Source organism: Mauremys mutica, chromosome 7, assembly GCF_020497125.1.
Source record: "Mauremys mutica isolate MM-2020 ecotype Southern chromosome 7, ASM2049712v1, whole genome shotgun sequence".
NCBI classification, from domain to species: domain Eukaryota; kingdom Metazoa; phylum Chordata; order Testudines; family Geoemydidae; genus Mauremys; species Mauremys mutica.
In genome coordinates this window covers 66,952,245-66,978,589 of record NC_059078.1, presented here as the reverse complement: position 1 = coordinate 66,978,589, position 26,345 = coordinate 66,952,245, and the positions used below count along the sequence as shown (strand labels likewise).

At 40.4% G+C, this 26,345-nt stretch overlaps 1 protein-coding gene across 11 annotated transcripts in view; it reads left to right on the top strand.

The window, feature by feature from the left end:
- Positions 1-26,064, top strand: part of KCNMA1 (potassium calcium-activated channel subfamily M alpha 1) — an 898,917-nt gene extending 872,853 nt beyond the window's left edge. For 5 of the 11 annotated variants that reach the window (XM_045022992.1, XM_045022990.1, XM_045022991.1 and 2 more), the window contains 3 exons: positions 9,052-9,246; positions 13,176-13,294; positions 14,980-17,311. In XM_045022992.1, the coding sequence (XP_044878927.1) occupies positions 9,052-9,246; positions 13,176-13,294; positions 14,980-15,229 (564 nt within the window). In that variant the 3' untranslated portion in view covers positions 15,230-17,311. Of the gene's footprint in view, positions 1-9,051; positions 9,247-13,175; positions 13,295-14,979; positions 17,312-25,204 lie in introns of those variants that run through there. The other 6 variants (XM_045022993.1, XM_045022996.1, XM_045022994.1 and 3 more) reach the window with 4 other exon arrangements.
- Positions 26,065-26,345: the final 281 nt, after the last annotated feature.

The following is a 26,345-nucleotide window of genomic DNA, read 5'->3' as shown; positions in this document are numbered from 1 at the left end:
CATTGCTTTATTGTGCAAACACTAGAAAGATAAATTATAAGAGAATAATTGTGTTTATGCTTAGATAACTCACAATGGACTATTACAGTTTAGAAACATTTCCTTTGAGCACAGTCAGTTTATTCTTCACAAAGTAAATGTGACTATTTTCCCTTCTAAATATCTAGCTACCAATGACATATCTGTTCATGAACTCTGTCTTCTTTCTTCTGCAAAGATTCTTTGTCAAACTTCATTCATTCTTAAGTGGTTAAACAATATGATGGGTCACCACCATCTGAAGTCAGGGAAATGATTGTGATGCCAGAAATAGAGAATTCTGATTTAGAGTGAATCCCTGTTTCTTTCCCTTCTTCTATTAGAATTTCTTCTATTAGAATTATTTGCCAGTCTTCATTTGCCATACCAATGCTGTCTCCACTTCCCACTGCTTTGCTGATGTGGGCAAGGTCTCTCTCTCCTCCACTCCTGGAAGGCTTTCCACTGTTCAAGCTATAGGGTGGAAAAGGAACTCTCCCTCCTCTGCCTAGCTGTCAGATGGGTGAGGTGTCCATCCTTCCTTTTCTCCTATGCCTCTATTGGGGTGATGGGAAGAAGAGATGCTCCACATTTTTTTCTCTACCCCAAAAAACGGCATCCTGTCATTTCCCACACCACCTGATCCTCTGGCTCGGTAGTATCCACTTTGTCTGGCAGTTTGCTTTTTGTGACCCGACCTCTACTTGTACTGCCTGAATTCAAGCATTGATCCAAAATATTCTACAGGATTGTGGGACCAGCATGAGTCAGACTTTCACTACACCAGCAATTCTATAAGAGGGAAGTCCTTTATCACGTGCCAGCTCACGTTGAGACTTGATTAGGGTCTTCAGGATTACATCAACTATATTGATTCAATTACTAAGTTGACTACTAACGTGACTGCAACTAAATCGATGGGGAAAGCCCATAAAGTTAGTAGGTCTGTAATTGGTGTTTGTTGTGTAGCATGGTTAGGCAAAAGCTACATTAGCAGGGGAGAGGCTGGGATTAGCAGAGGAATAGTAAAGGAGGTTTTCTCCCACTGTGCCCTCTGCCGTGAAGTTTTTCATTGTGAAAGGGGGAAGTAGTGCCTCTTTTTTTAGTTGCTTTTTAGAATTAAATTTTACTCCTTGATCTCTGCAGAATATAATTAAATTCTTAGTAATGCAAACCCACTGCACTGGGTGCAATACGTGTATGTGAACTGCTCACATTCTCCTCTCACTTACCCAGTGGAAGTCTGGCATATGATGTAAATGGAATTAATGCCAGTGTAAAACAGGGATTAAATAAGAGAGTAAAAAGGCCCATCCATCTGCATTTCTTTCTTATCTGTAGCAACAATGGAACTATGCACAAGATGACTTCATTTATAGCTACAAAATATATAGCTCCTCCGCACACTAATCCTGCCTGCGCAGGTTTCTTAGCATCTTCAGCAAACATGGGGTGGGCAGACAAGAATGGTTTAGTTATTGATAATAAGGAAGTACTTTTTACTTTAGGACTTATGCTAAACAGAGAAATGGGTCTGTAGCAAGGTGCGACTCACCAGTGCGGCGCCTCCTACTGGTTGTCCTGGGAATTAGCTCTTTACCAGCCTTTGAGCACCCTCTGCTGGCCACCTGCCTCAGGTCCGCTGCCTCACCATGTCCCTCCCAGAACCTGAGTGCTCCTTTATCTTGGGGTTCTTCCCCAGCAGTACCCACATACTCTGGGTCTCCCCTCCCAGGGGAACCCCAACCCTCTAGACCAGGGGTAGGCAACCTATGGCACGCGTGCCGAAGGCGGCACACGAGCTGATTTTCAGTGGCACTCACACTGCCTGGGTCCTGGCCACCGATCTGTGGGGCTCTGCATTTTAATTTAATTTTAAATGAAGCTTCTTAAACATTTTAAAATCCTTATTTATTTTACATACAACAATAGTTTAGTTATATATTATAGACTTATAGAAAGAGACCTTCTAAAAATGTTAAAATGCATTACCGGCATGCAAAACCTTAAATTAGAGTGAATAAATGAAGACTCGGCACACTACTTCTGAAAGGTTGCCAAACCCTGCTCTATACCCACCTTGCCTCAGTGGCTTCTGCCAGTCATCACCTAGCCCCCTTTCACTGGGGCCAGACTGTAGTCTCTAATGGACACTCATCATTAGCAAGGGGGCTGGACCTGCTGCCTTTCCCTGCAGCCCTAGTACCTCCCTAGGCATTCCTGTCAGGCCTCAGCTCAGCCTGCCTTTTCCCCAGCACTGCTCTGTCCAAGGTACCCTTTGCTCCTCTAGGCAGCTAGGTCCATCTCTCTCCACAGCTAGAGAGAGACTCTAACCCAGCACCTCCCTTAGGCCTTCTTATACTCCCAACTCGGCCCTGATTGGCTCCCGGGGCAGTCCTTTCCTAGGGCTGTTTTTAACACCTTCCACACCAGAGCGAGGTGACTGTCCCGCTACAGGGTCCCATCCCAAACTCCTGGGCATTTCACCTGATACAGATTTTAAGTATAATAATAGCTATTCTTAAACAAGGCTGCCTAACCTTTACTATGTCTCTGGAATAGACATCAGCCTCTGCTAGAGTTTTTCATTATATTTCGTTGTAAGTATTTGATTTGCCTTAAACATCTAGAAACAAATACAAATGCATGGAAAGCTATGTACATACACTGCTCTTCTTGTAGTGGAGCTGCCCCTATTAATCAAAGCATGTTTTCACAATACACTTGTTTACAGCAAAATGTAAGTTGGTTAGAAAGCCAAGGCTGCAAATAACCTCTCAGACACGGTGCATTTAACAAAGCTTTACACTTGTAGATGAGGTATATATGCTAAGATTTTCAAAAATCATGAGACTTAAGATATCTTAAAGGAATCTGGAAATCAGGCCCCCTCTGAGATGTGCCAAGTTGAGCACCCAAAATCACTAGTGACTTTTGAAAGTCTTGGCCATCGTCTGTAGCTCTAGAAGGCAAAAGAAAGTGCAGGATGCAAAAATGCCACTTGCCCTAACAAGCATCTTTTATCGCTGTGACGTGATTCCCAGACATCTTGATTCTGGATGGCATTCATTTTGGTAATAAGGCTACAAAAAATACTCCCATACAGAGTTTCCAGTGCTTTAGCATCATTTCTATACATACCACCGGTAGCGGGATTGGTGTAGCTTCATCAGTACAAAAGCGTCTATTCAGAGCCAGATCATGAGACTTAACTTTGAATTTCCTGGCATCTATTGGCTCTCTGTTAGAACCTTAATTTTTTAAAAAAATGTATTCTATTAACATCAGTCCTTTTTTCCTTATACAAACAGAAAGATCACATGGGGGCGGGGAGGGGTGAAGAGTTAGAGGCAACTTTGCAGTAGAACCCCAAAGGTCCTTTACAATCTCATTTATTCAGAAAAGGAAATGTTTTAACTTATGAGATGGACATTTTGAAACGTAAGACTTTTCTATTTTTGTATCCTGCTGTTCAGAAGGATTAGCAGGTAGTAAAACATCCCCTTACCCAGAGGACTCACAATATCCCTTAATAGTCTGGGTGGTATTTTTAAAATGTAGTACAATATAAAACATTGTTCCTTCACCTTTGCTTTGGACCTCTCCCAAGGGCCTGTTCAGGATTTGGTTAATGAGTTTAGCTCTATAATTCCCCATATATGGATATGCATTCACTTGAAACAAATGCAATTCATTTGACAGAATGCATCATGTAAGGAAAAACAAGCAAGTTAAAATATCTGCCTGAAATGGAAGCGAAATAACTATTATATTTTTTTCCTTTAAAAAAAATTACCAAAGTAGCAAACATAAAAAAATGGCAGCTATGACATGGAAAATGACAATTTTAGAGTAGTTATAAACGAAAGGCAAAATGTCATTAAAGTTAAAGCAATGTTATTAAAAGATGTGTTAATTTTCAGTTAAATTTTCTGTAAAAGCCCAATTAGTTTAAAAGGCTTGACAGCATTAACTGCAAAACATAAGCTTTGGTAATTATGCTTTAACAAACTGGAAAGCAGTCCCAGAACACTTACATGCAAAAACAGCTGCAACAGAATTCAGTCGCATGGGCTAGGTGGCACTGCTAGCTCAGATATCCATTTGATTGTCAATTACCCATGGTGTAGCATCTATGATGCATTTCCTTTTCTCATTATTCAGCACTGTATCCAGTGCATGTTCTCAGACTGCTATAATAATGTTATCACGACATCCAATGCAGGGTACCGTTAGTAATAGCAGCAGAGAGGTGTTTTTCAGTGATTATACAATTAACAAAAGGAATTTGCATTTCTTACTGAAAAGTAGCCTGTTACTTTGAATGCTACAGCACTGTTCCAACAACATTCAACACATTGTTCCCATACAAGTACAGGCATATCCAGGTCTTGTATCCACCCTCAGAGTGAGCAGATCACACTCACATTACTTTTTAGTGTATTATTATTTCAAAGGAAATGGAGATCAGCCAGGCCACATTTTTTTTTAACGCTTTAGATTCTGATTCTATGAGGTGAAGCGTGCTCCCCAGTGGAAAGGTTTGAAGGAGGGCCTGCGACTCATGGGAGTTGAGAGCATGCAAGCTTAGGCAGTGTTAACAATCTCTAACCATCCAGAAGGCATGCTAGACTCCTGTTCACCTAGGATGTTTTCTGCTTGGTGGCAGGACAGGAGGAGTCCATTCTCAAAATTAGAATATTTTTATTCAACGACGGCAGCATAAACAAAAACTGCACTCATCTATCAGATTAAATGATAACACCCACATCAGTCATGGTGTGAAACCCAAAGTAAACTATTGTTCCAATATAAATGTTATCTGCTTTCCAAATAAATGTCTTAGCTTTGCCTTGACATTTGTCTAGCAGTGGGAGACCATTCTCCTGTGACAGCATTCTGTTCCATTGACAGGGGGCCTAATTCCCCTCTGAATTGGATCAATTTTACACCACTGTAAATCCATTGAGTCCCATGGGCTTGCTCCTGGGATCAGAATAAGGCCTATTATTTCTTACTTTGACACATTTAATGATTTTGTGACAGATGCAATACTTAATATATTCTTTTGCCATTGCTTCACAGTTTAACATGAGTTATTTAGTGAAGTGAATGTTGTGTTCTCAGCCTAATGTTATCAGTTCCTCCCTCCCTCCCCCCAGTCTTCTTTTCTCAAAATTAAATATGCCCAGGTTTTTTTTAATCCTTTCCTCAAAAGTCCAGCTTTCTAGACCTGGTATCATTCTTGTAGCTATCCTCTCGACACTCTCCAATTTGCATCTCCCCTTTCTTAAAGTGTGGTGCCTAGAACTGGACACAGTGCTGTAGCTGAGGCTTCACCAGTGCCAAGTAGAGTAGAACTAACACCTCCCATGTCTCACATGTGACTCGCCTAGAAGTATACAACTCTTTTCAGCAGCTGCATCACATTGTTGGATCATAGAAGATTTGTGATCCACGAGAACCCCCACATCCTTTTCAGCAGTAGTACCACTAGCCAGTTATTCCCCATTTTGTAGTTGTGCATTTGATTTTTCCTTCCTAAGTTTAAGACTTGTCTTTTACTGAACATCATCTTGTTGATTTCAGACCAATTCTCCAATTTGTCAAGGTCGTTTTTTTACTTCTAATCCTGTCCTCCAAATTGCTTGCAACTCTTTCCAGCTTGGTGTCATCTGTAAACTTTATAAGTATACTGACCACATTATTATCCACATAATTAATGAAAATATTGACTAGTACCACATCCAGGACAGACCCCAGCAGGACCCCAATCAATACAACTTCCCCACCTCCCAATTTGTCAGCAAACCCTTGATAGCTACTCTTTGGTCTTTGAGCCAGTTCTTCACCCACCTTATAGAAATTACATCTAGCCTGCATTTGCTAGTTTGCTTATGAGAGTGTCATGTTGGACCATGGCAAAGGCCTTAATAAAATCAAGAGCTATCATGTCTACTGCTTCCCCGCATTCATTAGGCCAGTAACCCTGTCAAAGATGGAAAATTGGTTGGTTTGGCATGTATTGCTCTTGACAAAGTCATGTTGGCTATGCCTTATAACCCTATTATCCTCTAGGTGCTTACAAATTTGCTCCAATATCTTTCCAGGTATCAAAGTTAGGCTGACCTGGTCTATAATTCCCCCAGTCCCTTTTTTAAAAGATAGGTGCATATTTGCCCTTCTCCAGCCCTCTAGGACCTCACATGTCTTTCAAAGAGTTGCTAATGGTTCGGAGATTATCTCAGCTAGTTTTATAAGTACTCTAGGGTGAATTTCATCAGGCCCTCCCAATCCGAATACATCTAAATGTTCTTTAACCTGTTCTTTCCCTATTTTGGATTGTGAGTCTTCCTCCTTGTTGTTAAGGTCACCATTACCCTTTATAGTAATGATTGAAGCAAAGTAAGTATTAAACACCTCAGTCTTTAGTTATGAGCGCTCCTTAAGTAGTGGGCCTACACTTTTCTTGGTCTTTCTCCTAATGTATTGCTTTTTATGTCCCTTGATAGGTGTAATTCATTTGGTGCTTTAGCCTTTCTGATTTTGTCCCTAAATGCTTGTGCTATTCTTTTGTAACCAGCCTTAGCAAATTGTCCATATTTACACTTTTTGTAGGATTCCTTTTTAGGTTATTATAGAGATCCTAATGGAGACATGTTGGTCTCTTCCTTCATACCTGGAGCGTTTGACATTAAAAAGAAACTGCCAGCTCTCCTCAACTCCTTTTTCTCTTACATTTTCTTCCCATGGGACCTTAGCTAGCAGTTAGTCTGAAGGCCGTTGTCCTTATTCTGCTGCTCTAATGCCTTCCTTTCCCTAAATTCATTGTATGGTCACTTTCACCCAAATTGTCTTCAATTTTCAGATTTGAAACCAGTTTCTTCCTAGTCAGAATCAAGTCTAAAGTGGCTGACCACTTGGTTATTTCTGAAGCAAGGAGTTGTCCCCAGCACATTCCAAGAACTTACTGGCCATTTTGTGTTTTGGCATCTTACTTTTCCAACAGAAGTCCCCCATTACTACCCGGTCTTGTGTGTTGGAAATGTCTGTTGTTTGTTCTAGTAATGCTTCATCCACCTCCTGTGCTGGTGATCTGTCTTAGGCCCTTATCACGATGTCTTGCTTGTTTTCCCCACACACATACTTGGGTCTGCCTCTCACCTCCTTCTGGCCATCAGAACAAGTGAATGTATTTGTGATATATAATGCAACCTCTTCCCTTACTGTCCTTCCTGAAGAAGCTGTACCCTCTAATTATCCCACCAATTCTCAGTGATACCAATTAAGTCATAATTTATCATATGTACTAATACTATCACTATAATCCTATCATTCAGGATTCTCCTCTCTCCCCTGCCCCTCCCGCCCCCGATATTCTCCTTTGCTTCCGATTACTCATAATCATACCCCCTTGGAAGTGATCATAAAATGTCCTTCATTGCTTCCAATTTTTAAACATTTAAGTATATGCTCCACTTCTCCTTAGATTAGTAAACAAATATCACATTTAGGGGCAATTCTGATCAATCAGGTAAATACATGCATATAGTAGGCAAAACACAGTAATAATTGTCTAGGAGTATATAATTACTAAAAGGACAATTCTGGTTATTTTGTTCCTCTAGATAGATTGTATTTATCTAGACTGGATTTTTTTGTAATTTGGACAACACATGTGAGTATAAAACAGCAGGGGCCTGAAGATTTCATAGCAATCACAACTCACTATTGAGAAGAAAAATTTTTCATGGTGGTCAAATCTGAACAATAAAACGGAGATTATGAGAGTCCAAGAGAAATGCTGAGGGTAACGAGGATAAGGCGCTGGTCTGGAAGCTAACTGTACTCTCTGACCTGCTGTGTGACCTAAGACAAGTCACTTCACCTCTATGTGTCTCTGTTTCCCCATCAGTGGAATGTAAATAGTGATGCTTCACTGTCTTTGTAGTAAGCACTGAAATCTGTGGATGAAAAGTACAATTTGAGGACTAAGTATTAATAGCCATCTGGTCTAACTTCCACAGTAGGCAATAAGGCAAGTCCTTTGCCCCCAAGAGATTTATATGAATCTTTTTCTCCTAATCTGCTTCTTTATGTGCAAGTCTTCTAAAAACACTAGACATCAGTAGGACTGGAAGTAAGAGTGGCTGATTTTTGGGGGTGGTCATTTTTTGTGCATTCTGTTTTTAAACAGTGCATGTTGTCAGTACACATTGTATAGTGTAGATATTTAACTGAGTATCTTTGAACTAGACCAGTATACTTTTAAATGAACTTGAAAATCATTCATCTGGCATTAAATTAATATTTAAAATGCCCATTGTTTGCCTGACAGACAATGCTACAGATGCTGGCAAAATGTCAGTATGGAGTAAATCTTCCCTAATAAACCACACTTACCCTATACCCTAGAGTTTTTTAAAAGGACCACCAGGATCCCAAACTCATCATACATTTATCTGGAATGAACTCAAAATGTTTAATTGATACATGCTTATGTCTGAACACTGTCAAGTCTCGTAATAAGATGTTTAGTGCAATACATCGGTTAGACTGCTAGAGTCCAGCCACAGTAATAAGTAATGACATTTGCAGCACAAAGGCAGCTCCCCAACGAATTGGTGACAAGTATAAAAAGGCAATCTAGCCCATGTACGCTTTAAATGTGGTCTGAATTTTACAATTACATGTCCTAAAGCCTGTTATTAGACATGAAGGCAATGAGAAGGAAAGCAGTCATTGCATCACTACTAACACCAATTATAGGAAACATAAATCATTCAAATTTTTGTTCTTTAATAAAAAACAGCCTGAATTGGTGTTTAAAAGGCAGGATCTAGTGTAGGAGCCTAATGGGATAGAAGAAAATAGAGTAATTGGAGGCTGCTGTCTTTTCATTTTCTATGTAAAATTATTTGAAGAGACAGCCAAGAACTTTAAACAGCAGAAACCCAGAAAAGTTGTAATTTGGATGTCTTCAGTTGTGACTTTAATGGTGTTTGCTTAAAGAGCTTTCTTTTATCTCTGCAGACATACTTCAATGACAATATCCTCACACTGATACGGACGTTGGTAACAGGAGGAGCCACACCAGAGCTGGAAGCGCTGATTGCTGAGGAGAATGCACTGAGAGGAGGCTACAGCACGCCCCAGACACTTGCAAACAGGGACAGGTGTCGAGTTGCTCAGTTGGCTTTGTATGATGGGCCATTTGCAGACCTAGGGGTAAGATCATAAAAGAAAAGTAATATCAAGGCAGCCGTTCCATAACTGTTTCATTGTCTGCTGAATTTTTTAAAAATCGTTTCCATAACAATGAACACGGTGTTTCTCTTTTTTAATTTCTCCCCTGAAAGCCATGGAGTCCTCTTGAAATTTTGGGCAGATCTGGTGATACATTGCTGCTCTGAGTACCAAACTGCCCCTACCCTGATTAAGAAGCGGCTATGCAGGCTGAAACCAGAAATGACAATATAAAAGATATAGTTTCTGTAAGGAGTTCCTCAGGTCCCTTCAGTGGCAGCATCCTCCAAATCTACTCTGCTACATTTTTTTCAGAAGGATGCTAAAATTGCTTCATAGAGCCAGTCCCATTAAAAAAAACAAACCTGTAGTTCTCCACAGTGTCCAAAGGAATGGGTGAGATGGTTTGGATAAAATAAGAGCTGACCCGAAACCCTCTTTCTAAAGGTGAACTAAACCTGAATCTTTGTGGTGATTTGATAGGTTTATTAGCATTTTTTTTCTGTGTGTGCCCCTGAACTTCCTGGTTTTTGCTAAGACCATAAACGTCAGCTTGAATATACAGCAGGGAAGATTATATTGTGTTGTTTCCAACCTGTCTGAAATCCAAACATGCAAAAAATCATGTGAGAACCTCTTTCTGATTTTCCCAGCCCAGTATCCAAAATTTAAAAAGTTCTGAGTTTCAGTAAGCATCTAGACATAGAGACATTTATTTGAACCAAACCGAATTGCCATATGCTTTTCTGAAACATCCATTTCACCATTCATGGTGTTACAGGGTTGACCTTCATTATAAATTAATCAGATTTTCTTTGATTTCATGGAACACAGTACTCCATTCTCCATGATCAGAACTGGTAAATGCAATCTTAAATCAATGGACAGGCTACAAAATTACACACACACAGCCAATCACCCTCATTTACTGCAAAAGTCAAAGGAAGATAAAAAAAAAGATTTTTAAACTTGATCATCTTGATAGGATGAACAGATCCTTAATTTGGATCCTCAGATTAACATTTAGGCAAGTAAAACAGCATTTCCTGCCAGAGTATTGATACTTGGGTAGTTAATTTCAGCCTACCTTGAATACCCACAAAATAACAACTAAAGTTATTTCTGTACTGTATTTTCCGGCATATAAGATGACTTTTTATACTAAAAAACAACCCCCAAAAATCGGGGGTCGTCTTATACGCCGGGTATAAACAGCAGGCAGCCCAGAACTCTCTGATTCCCAGCTGCGGCTGGGATTTAAAAGGCTCTGTGCTCCCCGCCGCAGCGGGCAGCCCAGAGCCCTCTGATTCCCGGCCGCGGCTGGGATTTAAAAGGCTCTGGGCTCCCCGCTGCAGCGGGCAGCCCAGAGCCCTCTGATTCCCGGCCGCAGCTGGGATTTAAAAGGCTCTGGGCTCCCCACGGTTTCAGGCAGCCCAGAGCCCTCTGACTCCCCGCCGCGGCTGGGATTTAAAAGGCTCTGGGCTCCCCGCCGCAGCGGGCAGCCCAGAGCCCTCTGACTCCCCGCCGCGGCTGGGATTTAAAAGGCTCTGGGCAACCCCCCTCAGAAGGGGGGGTAGTCTTATACGGCGAGTATAGGCCAAAACCTATGTTTTAACTGTAAAATTAGGGGGTCGTCTTATACGCCCAGTCATCTTATACGCTGGAAAATACGGTAATTTCCCTTATACAAATTCTCGAGTTGCTGCTATTGTGTTCCACCTCTGAACTGACTACATTTCACTGTTGGGTGAATAAGCCCCATTAGTGTGTGGGTCATAGTCATACTGTTGCATTGGCCAGCTGTCTGAAACATTCATTAATTTGGTCAAAGTACTAATTCTTCTTGAACATTTAATAAAATAACTACAGCTACTAGGCAAAGGAAAGATGTGAACAAATTGGAGAAAGTCCAGAGCATAGCAACAAAGATGATTAAAGTTCTAGAAAACATGACCTATAAAGGAAGATTGAAAACATTAGGTTCTTTTAATGTAGAGAAGAGAAGACTGAGGGAGGACATGTACTTAATAGTTTTTAAGTACATAAAAGGTTGTTACAAGGAGGAGGCAAAAAAAATTGTTCTTCTTGTCATAGCCTCACAGGTTAAAAAGCAATGGGCTCAAATTGCAGCAAGGGCAGTTTATGTTGGACATTTGGAAAAACTTCCTGTCTAAGCACTGGGAAAAATTGCCTAGGAAGGTTGTGGAATCTCTTTCATTGGAGATTTTTTTAAGAGCAGGTTAGAAAAACACCTGTCAGGGATGGTCTAGAAGATCATACTTATTCCTGCCTTGAATGCAGGGGACTGGACTAGAAGACCTCTCGAGGTCTCTTCCAGTCCTACAATTCTATGATTTAATGGTCAAATGTTTGAAAGTGGGGATCAGGCCTTTGACCAAATGCTGCAGCATTCAGCTAAAAGTTGGTCTTTAAATTAAGTAACCTAAACATATCTTATTTTCTACTAGAGAACATCTTTCACTCAGTAACTACAAATATTGTTGCAGCTCCAGCTCTACATTAAGCTAACTTCCCCAGGAGGGTTACATTAGATAAGATAAAGAATAGTTTTTGGAAGGGATATAAACTCTTCTGGGCATAAGACAGACACTAATGGATGGATTAGGAACTTCTGCAATAGTCAAGTTATTCTATCACAGTCCACCATACACCTCCCTTGGAAGCACCAGAGATAGGCTATTGGACAAGACAGACCCCTTGTCTTATGCAGTAGGGCAACTGAGATGTTGTTATATTCTGAGAGTTCCAAGACACTGGGATTCCATGGCTATTTGACAAAATTGAATGAATTTGACATCATAACTGTAGTGTAATTTTACTAAAAACATATACCATACAATAGTTTTTATATGAATATTTTAGCTGCAGCCAATATTGTGTCATCTGATGCAACAGAATTCTGGTTTGTCTAAGACACTGTACAGTATTATAAACAGGGTCTTCATTCATAGGAGTCCTGAGTTCTGTTCTAAGCTATGCCACTGTCTCCATATGGGAGAATCTATAACAATCAGTGAACTCATCTGTAGAATGGGTATACTAATTACTTAAATTCACCCTATCTGTATTAGAAGTGCAATTAATATCACAAGATATCAGGAAAACACTGAGTTAGGTTTTGGAGGCTCAACTGTTTATCCTGCCTCCATATAACTGCCCTTAACTAGCACCCTTCACTCATAGCTCTCAAAGTGTAGACATGCAAACTGGAAAGAATTAATACCAATTCTCAATACGGTACTGAGCTTGAACTTCAGCTGGAGTGCATCAGTTGAGCTAAGCCAATTTACAGTAGCTGAAATCTGCCTCATCATGTCTAAGAGCAAATGAATTATATCTACCCAAATGAAGCTTAATTGTTAACTCTTGATAATCCAATGGATTACTTATGAAATTAACAGAATTTTAAAAGGGTGACTATTTTATTAGAGCCAATTAATTCAGGATTTCGAACCTGAACTTGTGGGGGGGGGAATTTTCCCCTTCATCTCCATCATCTACAAATTACGCTTTTTGCAAGGTTCTCAAGCGGCACCACTTTGCTCTCCATACTGATTTTCTTTCACAACATGCATACTCTCAAAAAGTCACACATTCTTAATCATCATTTTGTTGAGACCATGTTTCTCTCAAATGATTGAACATCTATTCTCTGTCCCCAAATCTTATTCTTCCAGTTAAAATCAGAGTCACTGATTGCAAGTTCCCATCAAATAAAATCACTGGATAACAACATCCTATACATATAGTTTTGCAATTCAACATTTAGATTAGGGATTTTCTTGACTAATTGTTTCTCGTCTGTGACAGGTAAACAACAGATTGTGATTCTGTGCCAAGGCATGAAACAGACTGAAAATACCCCTCCCCCCCTTTGTTTTGTCTCCTAGGATGGTGGTTGTTATGGAGATCTGTTTTGTAAAGCACTGAAAACATACAATATGCTTTGTTTTGGAATTTACCGATTGAGGGATGCACATCTAAGCACACCTAGCCAATGCACTAAACGGTATGTCTAGACTTTTACTTCATTCTTCCTGCTGTGGACAATCCAGATGCCTTTTACATGGCACAAATGATGTTTAAACAGTTTTCGCCATTCCCCAACCATTTTCTGTATCACTGTGACACAAATACCTCTTCCAATTCTTTGGTGAGCCTTAGTGGAACTCTAATCCATTCAAGCCATACCATAGAATATTGTTTTATTTGACAAAAATGAAGTCACAGTGTAGCCCTGGTGGTTACACAAACAAGGTGGCTGAGGTAATATCTTTTATTGGCTCAACTTCTGTTGGTGAAAGAGAAATGCTTTTGAGCTCTTCTAATGACATGGTAATTTAAATGCTCAGATAGCACCATATCTTTAATTGCATCCTTACTTAGTCTCATTTATGATAACCCAAGATATTTTACTTACAATTTTGGGGTGGGGAGGGGGGAGAGACAGACTTTACTGTTTGCTATATTTACTCAGCAGTAAATTAGTGTCATTAATATAGTCCTGTTGATGTTCTAACCTGCTTTATTACATAAATTTAACCTCTTCTGTACTTAGATAATAGTAGCCACAGTTTTCTCTGTGATGGGGCTCAGACTGTGAGAAGCACTGTTCTCAGAGCAATATCATATTGCATAGCCGACAGCCTCAGTAAAACTTTCCCATCGGTCTCCTATTTGGGCTAGGTTCATTTTCTCATCATTGCCTTCAGTTAATGGATCAAGACTTGGTTTCTGCGCAATGAAAAACATATAGATCCCCATCTTAATGCCATATTCTGATTGCACAGAAGTCGTCAAGACAACATTTCCATGGGCTTCAGTGGGAGCAGGATCTGGGCCAATGTATGCATCAAAGAGGACCATAGTCACTTAGGCCACTACATCATCTGGCCATCATTTTGCTAAGCTTCTATGAGTAGAGGGTTTTACTTTACTAGATGATAACTACATCACACAAACCCCACTGTAACAGGCCCTAATCTGCTCATTCACATGTTGCACAAAGACTCACAACTGAATGGGTATTGCAAATAAGCAACCCTCTCTGAGGTGGTTCCTCCAAGTTTGGACTTGGGACATCTCGGATAGAGCAGTGCAGTGAAACTTTGGTTGTCACTTTGCTAGCTATTCTGTGGATCGGGAAGATACTTCAGTCTCCAAGACTGCCACAATTTTTTAAATGTTTTTGCTAGTGCATTACTGCTGGTTCTTGAGGACGCTAGACTTCCCCACCAAAGTGACCAAGGTGGTGGAATGAGTTCCAAAGGTGAGGGGACCATGTGGAGAATATTTGGCTCAGAAATATTGGGGGGGGGAGGCATAGCTCAGTGGTTTGAGCATTGGCCTGCTAAACCCAGGGTTGTGAGTTCAATCCTTGAGGGGGCCACTTAGGGATCTGGGGCAAAAAATTGGTCCTGCTAGTGAAGGCAGGGGGCTGGACTCAATGACCTTTCAAGGTCCCTTCCAGTTCTAGGAGACTGGTATATCTCCAATTATAAAAAAAATAATAATAAAGAAGCCTCCACTGATTGTGGCAGCCTGACACAGGTGATCTCTGAGTAGGTTCCCAGTTCATTATACAAGCTAAATTCATATGACAACTAAGGAGACAGAAGTGCAAAATTTCAGATAAATGTTGCTAGAGGAGATTTTAATGCAAATCTAAAGCCACTTTCTTTTTTTCTTTTCCAGCTATGTTATCACAAATCCACCATATGAGTTTGAGCTTGTGCCCACAGACTTGATCTTCTGTTTGATGCAATTTGACCACAATGCTGGCCAGTCCCGGGCCAGTCTTTCTCATTCCTCCCATTCTTCCTACTCCTCCAGCAAAAAGAGCTCATCGGTTCACTCTATCCCATCGACAGCAAACCGACAGAACCGCACTAAGACTCGGGACTCCCGGGAAAAACAGAAGTATGTGCAAGAAGATAGACTTTGATATGTGTACCCACCCTACTGTGTGTGAAACGTGCATCTGCCACCCATTCCTCCCAGTTGGTGTTTCCCTGTTTTCCTATGGAGTTCTTCTCCCTCCTTTTTTGTACACACATTTTACATATCTATGACAGTGTGCATGTAATTATCATTTTTATTTCATCACTATAAAACCCTTAAGCACAACAGCAACAAAGCAGACGGACCAATGATGCTAAGGGGGAAAAAACCTAAACCCATAGGCATGCCAAAAACATAAATAACTCACCGTAGCAACTACTCTACATATCAGAAGGTGTTTGGCATGAACACTTGATGTCAGAGTTACACAAAGAAAGTTATTTAATGCAGAAGTGTTGCTGTATTGGGGTTTTTGTTAAAACATACACAAGAAGTTAGTAACTTTATTTGAAGCTTAGAAGGCTTACCCACTGAAAAAAACCAAACTACTGATTGTTTCACTGTCAAAGCTGAAATAGCATAAGGCTTTCACTATTTGTATAGATTATTAAGCACCTGCTCTATACCAAAGTAACAACATCACAGACTTGTATAAGGACATTCTTTAAAATACTGTCCTTTTAGAGAGAACATCTCCTCCCTTTAACTATGAAATTTTCCAGGCATAGAGTTTTACAACTCCAAGTTTTTAAAAAAAATGTCTAATAGCATGTTAAATTATTAGTCTTTCTATTTATACTGCCACATGAGTAGCTATATTTTCGTTCACTTTTGACATTTGGGATGAAAAGCCATATGTTTCTTGGATGTAAGTCATTAAAACTGCTTTCCCAGTACTTTTACATCTTTGAAAAGGTAACTAATTCACCTTATGTACAGAGAAGAGAAAGTATTTTTCCATGTTTAAGTATCATCCCCTAAGTATCAGTCTTCAGGGGCCTTTAACTTAGTCAAGTTTGGTATAGACCCTTCAGTAAACGTCCTAATTAATGGAAATCCTGGACCGTGTTCTGGTTTGTGAAGGGTGCATGCCAGCAATGCTTTTGGAGGAGTACAGGGGAGAAGGAGCTTCTCTGTGGGCCTTCAGCATAAGAAGCTGTGAAGGGGTGCGTAATGGAGGATGTCCCACACATTAACCTATATGTATTCCCAAACCAAGTAGTGGCTACTCATGGACTAGAGGGGGGCAGAAGGAAAGATGCTGTGTGCTAGGCTGCTCCTAACCACAATATTGGAGGCAGGGGAGGAGTATTGTAATACTTGCAGTGCAGCCGCCTCACCTTCCCTGCACTTGACAGAATTTAGATTGCTTACCAGTTAGCTAAGCTAAAGTTGTGGCAGAAAATTAAATACACTAAAGAAAGGACACCTAAGATAGAAAGCCACAAAAATGTATTTTTCAAACCTATTTTAAATGCTGTTGGGAAGAGCAAGCCATGAAATCATACCCCCTACTTCATTTGTGATTGGCTGCCGAGCACAGAAGGTGTCTCTCTAGGAAACATATGCAAACCAGGCAGAGGAGGAGTAGCATGGTAGCTGCCAAAAAGCAAGAGGTGTTTTTATGGTTAGTGCTGTTTTCTCCCCTCTCCCCTCCCCAAGCATGGTAATTTTGGAGCTTTGCTTGCTGTGTGAATTGACAATGAAGTCAAGCACTTTTACTGACAAAACCTGGTATGGTACAGCTGGGGCTACCCACAGTGCATCGGTGCAGCGTTAATAGTAATGATTGGAATGAGAAATTATTTTGTGTGTGAGCGCGCGCGTGTGTGTGTAATCAAATGTATCTGCAAGTCCTATCAAGGGCAGGTGTTTCAAATTATGTTTGTCCCCATCCCAAAAATTCTTGCATATGAAGACAAATTCAGGTATTCTTGGAAAATAGTTATGACTGTTCTTATGGCAAAACTTCATAACTACAAGGCTGTGCCAGTTAAAGTGCTCAACAGGAAATCTGACAGTTTAAAAGCATTGTAAAACTTACATAGCTTACTTCTCTTTCTAAAGTGCAACAAGGATGAATAGAATGGGCCAAGGTATGACAATTAATGGTTCTGCATGACCTAGCAACTGCTGTGGGTTTCCTTCTATAACGTTGTCCTTGTGAAAACTTGTGGAATTAAAAAAAAATTACAAACTTTATTCAGTTATTGGTTTATTTTTTTAATTGTTTTGCTTTTTTTTCCTAAATCAAAAGTAAAACTGGCTGCTGCTGCTGTTGCTCAACCCTATTTTATTTTTATCCTTTCATCTGCTTGCCTTTTAATTGCACGTGTCCTCTACTAACCATCTATGTACCTGCACAGTAAAAATGTTTACCTATTGCAGACATCATTTCAACTTGCCAAATCCTCACTTCCATTCCACTTCTCTCCCATACTCTTTAACCAAGTTCATGAACATTTTTGTTTACATTGACTGAGTTTTATTTGATACCAGTTATACACTTTTAGCAGCTTTAACATGCTTTTCTGTTACCATTTCATTTCATTTTCCTCTGAATAGGGAGTTAATATGGAATCAGTTGTGGCAGACTTCTATGCATGCACAATTATGCAAATACTATTTTTCAGATATGATCATTTCTGTATTGCACAGAAAAGCAATAGAAATTAGAGAACCAATTTGTCCACTTTGGAAACAGAGAGAAAATGAAACACTAAATATGAGATCCTCCATGGCCTTACTAATTCTCCATGGGAATTTTGCCTAAGCCAGGAGGAGTGAAAAAAGACTTGAGGATTGGGCCAAATACATTATTATTGATGTCAGTATACAAGCAGGTTGAATCATATATAGAAAACTATGAGGATTTTTTTTACAGTGGACAACAGAGACTGTTTTTCTTTGTATCTGACAAATAGCGGAGTGTTTAAACCAGATTAGGGCTCTCTAGCCTCAAAAATATTTTATAACATTTTCAGTGACATTATGGAAATTTTCCATCACCCCAGAGATCCAGAGCTACCCAAAGTCAAGAATTGCTGTCACCCCCTCCCCATTTCTAACTGCTACTCCTGCTAAACTCATTGTTTACTTTTACAAATATAATGACCACATTAACTATTGGTGTAAGATGGCATAACTCCATTGATTTAAGTTGAATTATGGCAGCATTGAATGAATTATACATAAAAATGTTTGGTTTAAAGTACTCTGCTCCACCCCAAAGGTGAAAAATTGTACAAAAGGTAGAAGATTACAATGTTGTGTATCTTGTATTTGAAACTCGTGAAAGCCATAAGATAACCTTTGGTTAAAGAATACTCCTATAAAGGAAAAGCCAGAGGGAGTTGTATTCCTAAAGGAACAATTACGTGAAACTCTTAAGTTTCTATGGTAACAGGCCATTCCATGGTTCAGATATTGAGCTTGTTTAGGTGCTTTCTGTAAATTCCATAGTTTTTGCTGTACTCTCTCTTTCCCCCATAGCAAGTTAAGCATGTAAGCCCACCAAATACATAAGTGCCCCAAGCATTACACTACCACCTTGCAAAAGCTGAGATTTCCTTCCTATTCTGCATTGCCAACTGGAGTCTGAATAACTTGTATCATGAAGTAATTATCAGGTACCAATGTGCATCCATTAGGCTGACAGACAAAGGGCCAAGATCCTGACACTGGCTGAGCAGGCCTCAACTCCCCCTGAAGTCAGCAGGCCCAACCTTGTCTTCCCTATAAAGGCAAAGGTGCCATTAACACCAGAAGGAATTATGCTGATTAGCCCCAAAACACATCTGCTCCCAAACACATGATTTTTTTTCAAAATATGTGTGTGTGCATAAATTGACAGCAAGTTTGTATCATCTATTCAACCATTAGCTGAGTCCCTTAAACCTTGTAGTATATTTGCAAGGAGAGCTGCATTAGAATCAGTCAAAAAAATTCACAGATAATGAGAGCAGTTTCACTGAGCTGCAAATTGATCATCATAAAATACTCCCCTGCCAAACTAACAATCCTGGGTGGGTGGGGAAAGTTCTAGTATTGCCTAGTTAGGAAGCAATTGCATGCGAGACTGTCTAACATCACAATTTAATTTTAAGTAGGCTGCCTATATTGTTACCTTTTTGTTATGCTCTCAGCTGTTTTTTCTGTATCAGCTGAGAAAATATTTTGCTTTAACACATTAGCTCCAAACCACAGCTTGCAACAAGCCTATGCTCTGAATTACTCCCTATGGCTGTACAGTATCTTCTGGGGATGGAGTCTTTTGAAGGCATGCGCATGGATTTAGGGATTAGCACTTTCACAACTAAAAGAGAACACGCCAACATAACCACAATCATCAGTGCCAGTCCCTGACACAAAATGTGGGTGAATCCTGCATGTGTCCATTCATGTAACACACTTGAACCACATTTTTCAGGGTCAATTTGAAGCAAATGGCATCATCCCCAAACCTACTGGCTCATTTGGGGGAATCCATAGATCTCAAGCCTCCTAAGAAACCTAATGCTAATGCTCAGGCACCCCCCCACACACACTTCCCTGGCACCTACCTTTGTAGTCTTTTAGAGGGTCTGCTTTCCCTGGCCCGGGTCTGGTGGTGGTCTCCAGGAAGTATCACTTTTCCATGGCAGGTGATTTTTTTTATAGGGCCTGTAGAAACAGAAAGAGCCCTTGCAGCTCCACAATAATAAGAATTATGGGGTATTCCATGTTTTTGGGATTCTGGGACATCTATCTCCCTGGCCAGCTGCCAGAGCAGTAGCATGTTCACCACTATACTACAAAGGGCGGGAAGTGAGACACACCTATCTGCAGTGTATTGGGGGGACGAGGCCGCTTAAGCAGCCACCAAGCTGTAGAACCTGCTGTGAGCTAAGAGGCTATTCTGCACCCCCCTGGGGACTGAAAAGTGGGCCAGCAGGCATTGTTAAGGAATATAAAGGGGTCAGACCACTCTACCCTTGACAGCGTCCACACCCAAATATCAGCGTCTGCAGCGTATTTTATTGGAGGTGGCATCAGCGGATGTTTCTAACTAGCTCCCCAGTTGACACCCCCTTCTTCAAGCTACGGATTTTATTGATGTAGTGAGATTACTACAGGCACACACAACATATTCTGTCAGCCTGGCTATGGGCCAGGATGCTCAGCCACTGTGTTACAGCATTTTCTTTTAGACAGATTTACGACTCCCAGAAACACTAGTGAAAACTTTTATCACTGAAAATTCCTTTTACATAGTTACATACATCTTGCAGGTGAGTGTAGTGGTCAGTGTCTTCAATAAAACCCATGTCTCAGCCAAAGGACGCTCAGGAACAACAACAAAAGTTAGTCTCTAGCAAGGAGGGATAGGTGAATGGTGTGAGCCAACAGATCTAATCTGAACACCAATCCGTAACCAACATCAAAAAGTGGTTCTGGGTTGCGAAAGTAATTTGTATTATTTGTCTTCAAAATTAAAAAGACCAGAGTTGCTCATGTTTCTATAGCAAGCTGATCACTAGCTAGGGGCAAGAAGAAATCCACTCTGCGCTATTATGTGTATTAGGGAACTTTAGGCCTCCCTTTGAAACACTCACTACTACAGGCCGTTGAGCCAGTGAGTTGTTTTGTATAGCAACTCTTATTAAATCTAGCTAGACATCTGCGTATATGGCCCTCTATTTGAGCACCTCAGATTTAACACTCAACACACACCTATGGTATAAAGAACATCCCCATTGATAGGGAAGATTAATTGACTTGCCCAAGGGTACACAGGAAGTCTATGGTGAGACCTGAACTCAGATCCCCCAGGTCCTGTATTTTAACCACTAACCTAACCTAGCCTTCCTCCCCACTTTTGTTAGCCTTACACTATTCTAAATGTTCTTCAGGCCAATGCCAGAGGCACAAATTGAAAAATACCATGAGAAAGCCTAGTCTTATGAAATTGCCAGCCCACCTGAGCAGAGCCAAAGAGTTCAAATAGCTTTGGCTCAAACTTCTAGGTGCTTTATCTGAACCAAATGTAAGGGCTGTCACCAGTTCTATACCACAGCTAAAAGAAAAGCTACCTTTGGTCTTTTGTCACAATAACATGGTTGCCCTTAAAGAGGCAGCATTTGCTCTGAGTAGCCGTGAAGTGGGTACTGCTCTCAGACCCCCATTGTGCAGCAACTATGGGAAATGTTTAATGGAAGCTAACGTGTTTCATGTAGCTAGATTTCAATATTAGTAAAAAATGTGTATTTTAAGCACTAGATTCTAGAAATCAGGGGCGGCTCTAGGAATTGCGCCGCCCCAAGCAGGGTGGCACGCTGCGGGGCCCGCTCTGGCGGTCGCCGGTCCCGCGGCTCTGGTGGACCTCCTGCAGACGTGCCTGCGGAGGGTTCGCTGGTCCTGCGGCTCCGGTGGACCTCCCGCAGGCACGCCTGCGGATGCTCCACCGAAGCTGCGGGACCAGTGGACCCTCCGCAGGCACGCCTGCGGGAGGTCCACCGGAGCCGCCTGCCGCCCTCCCGCGGCACGCCGCCCCAAGCACGCGCTTGGCGCGCTGGAGCCAGCCCTGCTAGAAATAGCTGTTTCGATAGAGCAAGGTCCTTAGGAACATGACGATAGCCCTTTTGCCTTCACTGGTACTACTCACAGACAGAGTTATAACCTTGCTGAACTGAGGGCTTGCAACATATTTCTGACTCCTATTGCCCTTTTCTGCATATTACATATACCCTTTATAAGTGACTGTTAGCCCTTTAAAAAAAACCTAGCATTTCACAGCAGAGGTAAATCCCTTCTGTCTCAGACATTAGTTGGCCATTCCAGTAGCTTTTATTACAGACTGACCAACACACTGCTGTTTTGGCCTGAATTCATAAAGCAAACAGGGTTCTTTAAACAGGACCTACAAAATCATTCCCTGACCCAAGGCTCTCACTTAGGCAAATGTGACACATGGACAAATGTTCAAGTGCCAAGAGGTGCCACATCATTGATGGAGAACTCAATATATGAAGACTTCTGAAAGTAGATGATTTTATGGATGGATTTAAGGAAAGGCAGGGTGTGTCATTTAGGGAGAGCAGGAGGCTGTTCCAAGCACAAGTGATTGTGAAGCCAAGACTGAGAGAAATCAAAGAAAATAATATAATCACTGAGAGAAGGTGTAGGATGAGAGGAGAATAGCACAGAGGCCCGAAGATAAGGCTGAGGAGAGCTCGAACCTGGTTCTGAAGGAGAGAGAAGGTGGCTTTCAAGGTAGTCCAGCCATAATGTGGTCAGAGAAGGAAGATGATCAGAGCAGCAGAGACATAAAAGGTAAGGAGCGAGGATGCCGAGAAGGAGCTGATGAGTCCCAGCACCTGAAACCAGGGAGCACCATGCAAGGGCCAGAGTTTCAGCATTAAGGAGTGATGTAATTAAAAAGCAAAAAAAATAAAATAAAATAAAACAAAAAAAAGAACGTACAAGTAGTTTTCTATATTTTATATACAGAGTGAATGCAAAAGGGAATTGACAGTGCCTGTAATGGTAAAGGTCAACATGAATTGTACTGTGAAGACTAATATATTAGCAATTACCTAGTGTAGCTGTTGCAAATTTCAGGGAAAGCTGGGTAGATGGAAAAAACTTTTCATCTGCTGCTGGAAGGAGAGGGGATGCAGTTCATCCTCATCCTTCACACCACCACCATAATCGCCTTCTGACACCAGACGACTGAAATAACTTTCAAGTTCTCTTTGTAAACAAAGTGTGTGCAACGGTATGCAAAAAAGTCAGCTAAAAGTACACAATGCTTAACTTGCCTCAAAATCATTTTAAACACAAACCATTTGAAAACTGTTAGTTTGAAATTGTTTATGTGATCTTGCAAGGCTTTTAAAACATGATAACCATCACACTTTACACCTCTCTGAAAGGTTAGTTTAATCGTAGATCACACAAAATTGGTTTCCACAAATGCATAATGGTTCATGTGTCACACTTGAACTAAATGGTTTTTTAAATGGAGCTGAAATTATTTTGATGTGTACACATTCCCAGATTTTTTCCCCTACACCCTTTCGTAAACCAGCCCCCATCAGGCTTTCCCTTAAAGTCTCATTAATAATTCAAATGTTCTGATGACTTTAAAAGATCTATGGAATTGAAGCTTTTTTAAAAAAAATACTGCTTGACAAAAAGATAAATGAATGTAGAAAGAAGCAGTAGGAGTCTGGCAAGCTGTAGATCATTTCAGAACAGATTGTAACTTTATCATTCTGTCAGGAAGAATAATTTAAAGCACTTAATCAGTTAGCTTCACTGTGCAGGATGTAACATTATGAATTCCTATCGTTCAATCTGTTCAAATCAAAGGGAGCTTAATTATAATAGGTAAGGGGGGGGTGATTGAACATTGTTCAGACTCAGACAACTTTACTAGGGAAGGGAATAAGCACCCTGACCTCCAATGAGTATGCCTTCTTAAAAGGATCTTAGATGACAGGAGAAAACAATATATTAGCCTTGACTTGCCTTCAATGGCAGGGCATAAATAACTACTTTTATAATCATTTAAGGTTTTAATTAAAAGTTCTAAAAGAATACACAAGCATCAAATCCACTAGAAAAAAAATCAGACATGGATGGATGTCTACTGATAGGTACCCCAAAGCTGTATCAATTGGATACAGCACTTCTGGAACTCTGCCCACCTATTTAGGTGCCTAAATTTAGGCACCCATGTTTGAAAATGTTGTCCTTATTTCCTGCTGTTCCATTTGAAAAGCGTCGTCTCTGCTTCCTCTCTTGAGCTCTTTAGTGTTCCTGATGAGCAAAGTGTTAGTTTGTGTAGTACACTCTGGCAGTGAAGTCTGGGGGATTCCCTTTGGGAGGAAAGGGCTACATACATGTAAGCCCACCATCAGCATAAGAAACAAGAATACATAAAACACCACACAAATGCCGGATCTAAATTCCATCCCTAGGGCCAAACCCCTCATTTATCTCAGGGGAAAACAAAAGAGGGGGGAGAGGAGAGGTATGAACAAAAATGCTTCCCTGTAATTAAGAAGAGACATTAGCAGCTCTGCTCTATAAACAATTTAAGGAAAAAGTCTAGTTATATTTAGGATTTTCTCATATAGGACTTTTAACAAGTTTTATTCACGGCTGAACAGTGCAAGGGGTGGATCTACCACAGCAGAGACATCAAAGTAAACAGCAAACTGCACTTTTTTGGTCTCCCACTATTCCCCCACTCCCTCAAATTTCAACTCTAAAATTGTTACTATATTCATGCAAATAGATACTGAACATGGAGAAAGGAAAAGCCTCCTCATTTCTCTTCCCATTCTTTGCCTGTTGGTCCCCCCGCTTCATCTGCCAGGCTACCATTCACCATCAACAATCCATTCAAACTAATGTAATATTTGGGCTCACACCTGGTCCACTCATCTGAACCATCTATATCTGTATATAATGGGATAGGTCAGCAGCACTCAAGCAGCCAGGTTGACAATATCAAAACATTGGCTGTTACATCCAGGTACACAATCCCCACTTTGAACTTCTTTGTATTCTAGTGCCAAATCCCAAGGAAGGATCTGAAATGTTTCCCACATCACTAACATGGTTTTTCAGATTCATCCAGCTCTGAATTTCTAGTAAGGGCTGGAAACGGAAGTGCAAGAAATCCTGGGCTTGTATGATTTCTGAGCCAGTTGTGCAGACTTCCGTGAACCAAACAAACCTCCCAAACCTTAGTAGAGTAGCCCAGCACTAACCATGTCATGCTCCCAGCTTCTAATTTCATCCTTTTTATTTCTTAGCATACTTTAAAAATCTCCTACATTCAAACAACCCAGCAAACTGCCAGTTTTCTTTAACCCTTTACTACCAACCCTGCAAACATCTCCTCCTCCTTTTAAAATATGTGTTTTCAGGTGTATTAATCTACCGCACTCTGCTGCTAGCAATTATTCAATGTTACCCTCTATTGATTGCCTTTCCTCTATGAACTTTACTGACTGCTTTTTGCACTGCACTAATTAAACTTCTCATTTTCCCTCCTTGTTCTGTCTCTATCCATTTTGCTCTTTAGCAGAAAAGAAATGGTTTACAGATGAGCCGGATAATGCCTATCCCAGAAACATTCAAATCAAGCCCATGAGCACTCATATGGCCAATCAGATCAATCAGTATAAATCTACAAGCAGCTTGATACCACCAATCAGAGAAGTTGAAGATGAATGTTGACTCACAGGAGGCCAGAACTATTTTTTTAAAAGCCTGACAAACTTCATGAATGGTGATGTGACATTTATTCCTCTTACATGCCGACCCACTGGTGGAAAAGTTATGAAGGGCGAGTGTTATGGAAAAATAAAGTAGACAGATCTTTGTTTGTCTGCCTTTAATATCGCTTCCATGTATTTTGGAAACTATTTCATTTATAAATGAACATATTCAAAAATAGTCATGTATAGCCTCTAGCATTTTAAATTATTTTTATTTATTAGAAAGAAAATATATTTTTCTTTTTGTTTTTTTTTCATTGTCAAGTTTTTTTTCCCCGTAAAACAGCTGCATATGTGGCCAGACTCCTAAAAATTAAAAAAAAAAAAAAATAATCTGCTCTTGCTATCTCTCATCTTTGAGGAGAATGATGGTCACAATTATGAGGAAATGTAACCAATGGAGATAAATAATATATTAAAAAATACAAGGTCCAACTTGTATTTTAATAAATCAAAAAAGAAGAAAAAAAAAGAACAGTTGACCAACATGTTTCTTTACTGGAGACTCTGTATTTTGTTCAGCATTGACACCAGCTCTTAATAAACTGAAACGTATTTATTTTCAACGCTGAAAGTCATATTTTTGTAGAATTAACATTCTTTCTGAACTATTCATCATTTTATTACCATATACAGTGAAGACCTTCCTAACAATAATCTTAAGCGCCGGTAAATTTAAGGTCCAAAACAACCAAAACCATGCATTGGTAACTTTTTATGACAATAGGGTAGTGAACATTAGTGTAAAACAAAGGGCATGCAGATAAGATGCTCATAGCAGCACTTTCTTATAGGTTGCAAAATGTGCAATTCTGCTTTGCTTCATGTTGCATATTATCAATCAGCACTTGCCGCCTCAAGGAGTTCAACCTTGGAAAATCCTCTTCTTTTGCCAGGTTTCTGAGTATTTTAATGCAGGGTGTCTAAACAGCGCATCAGATCATG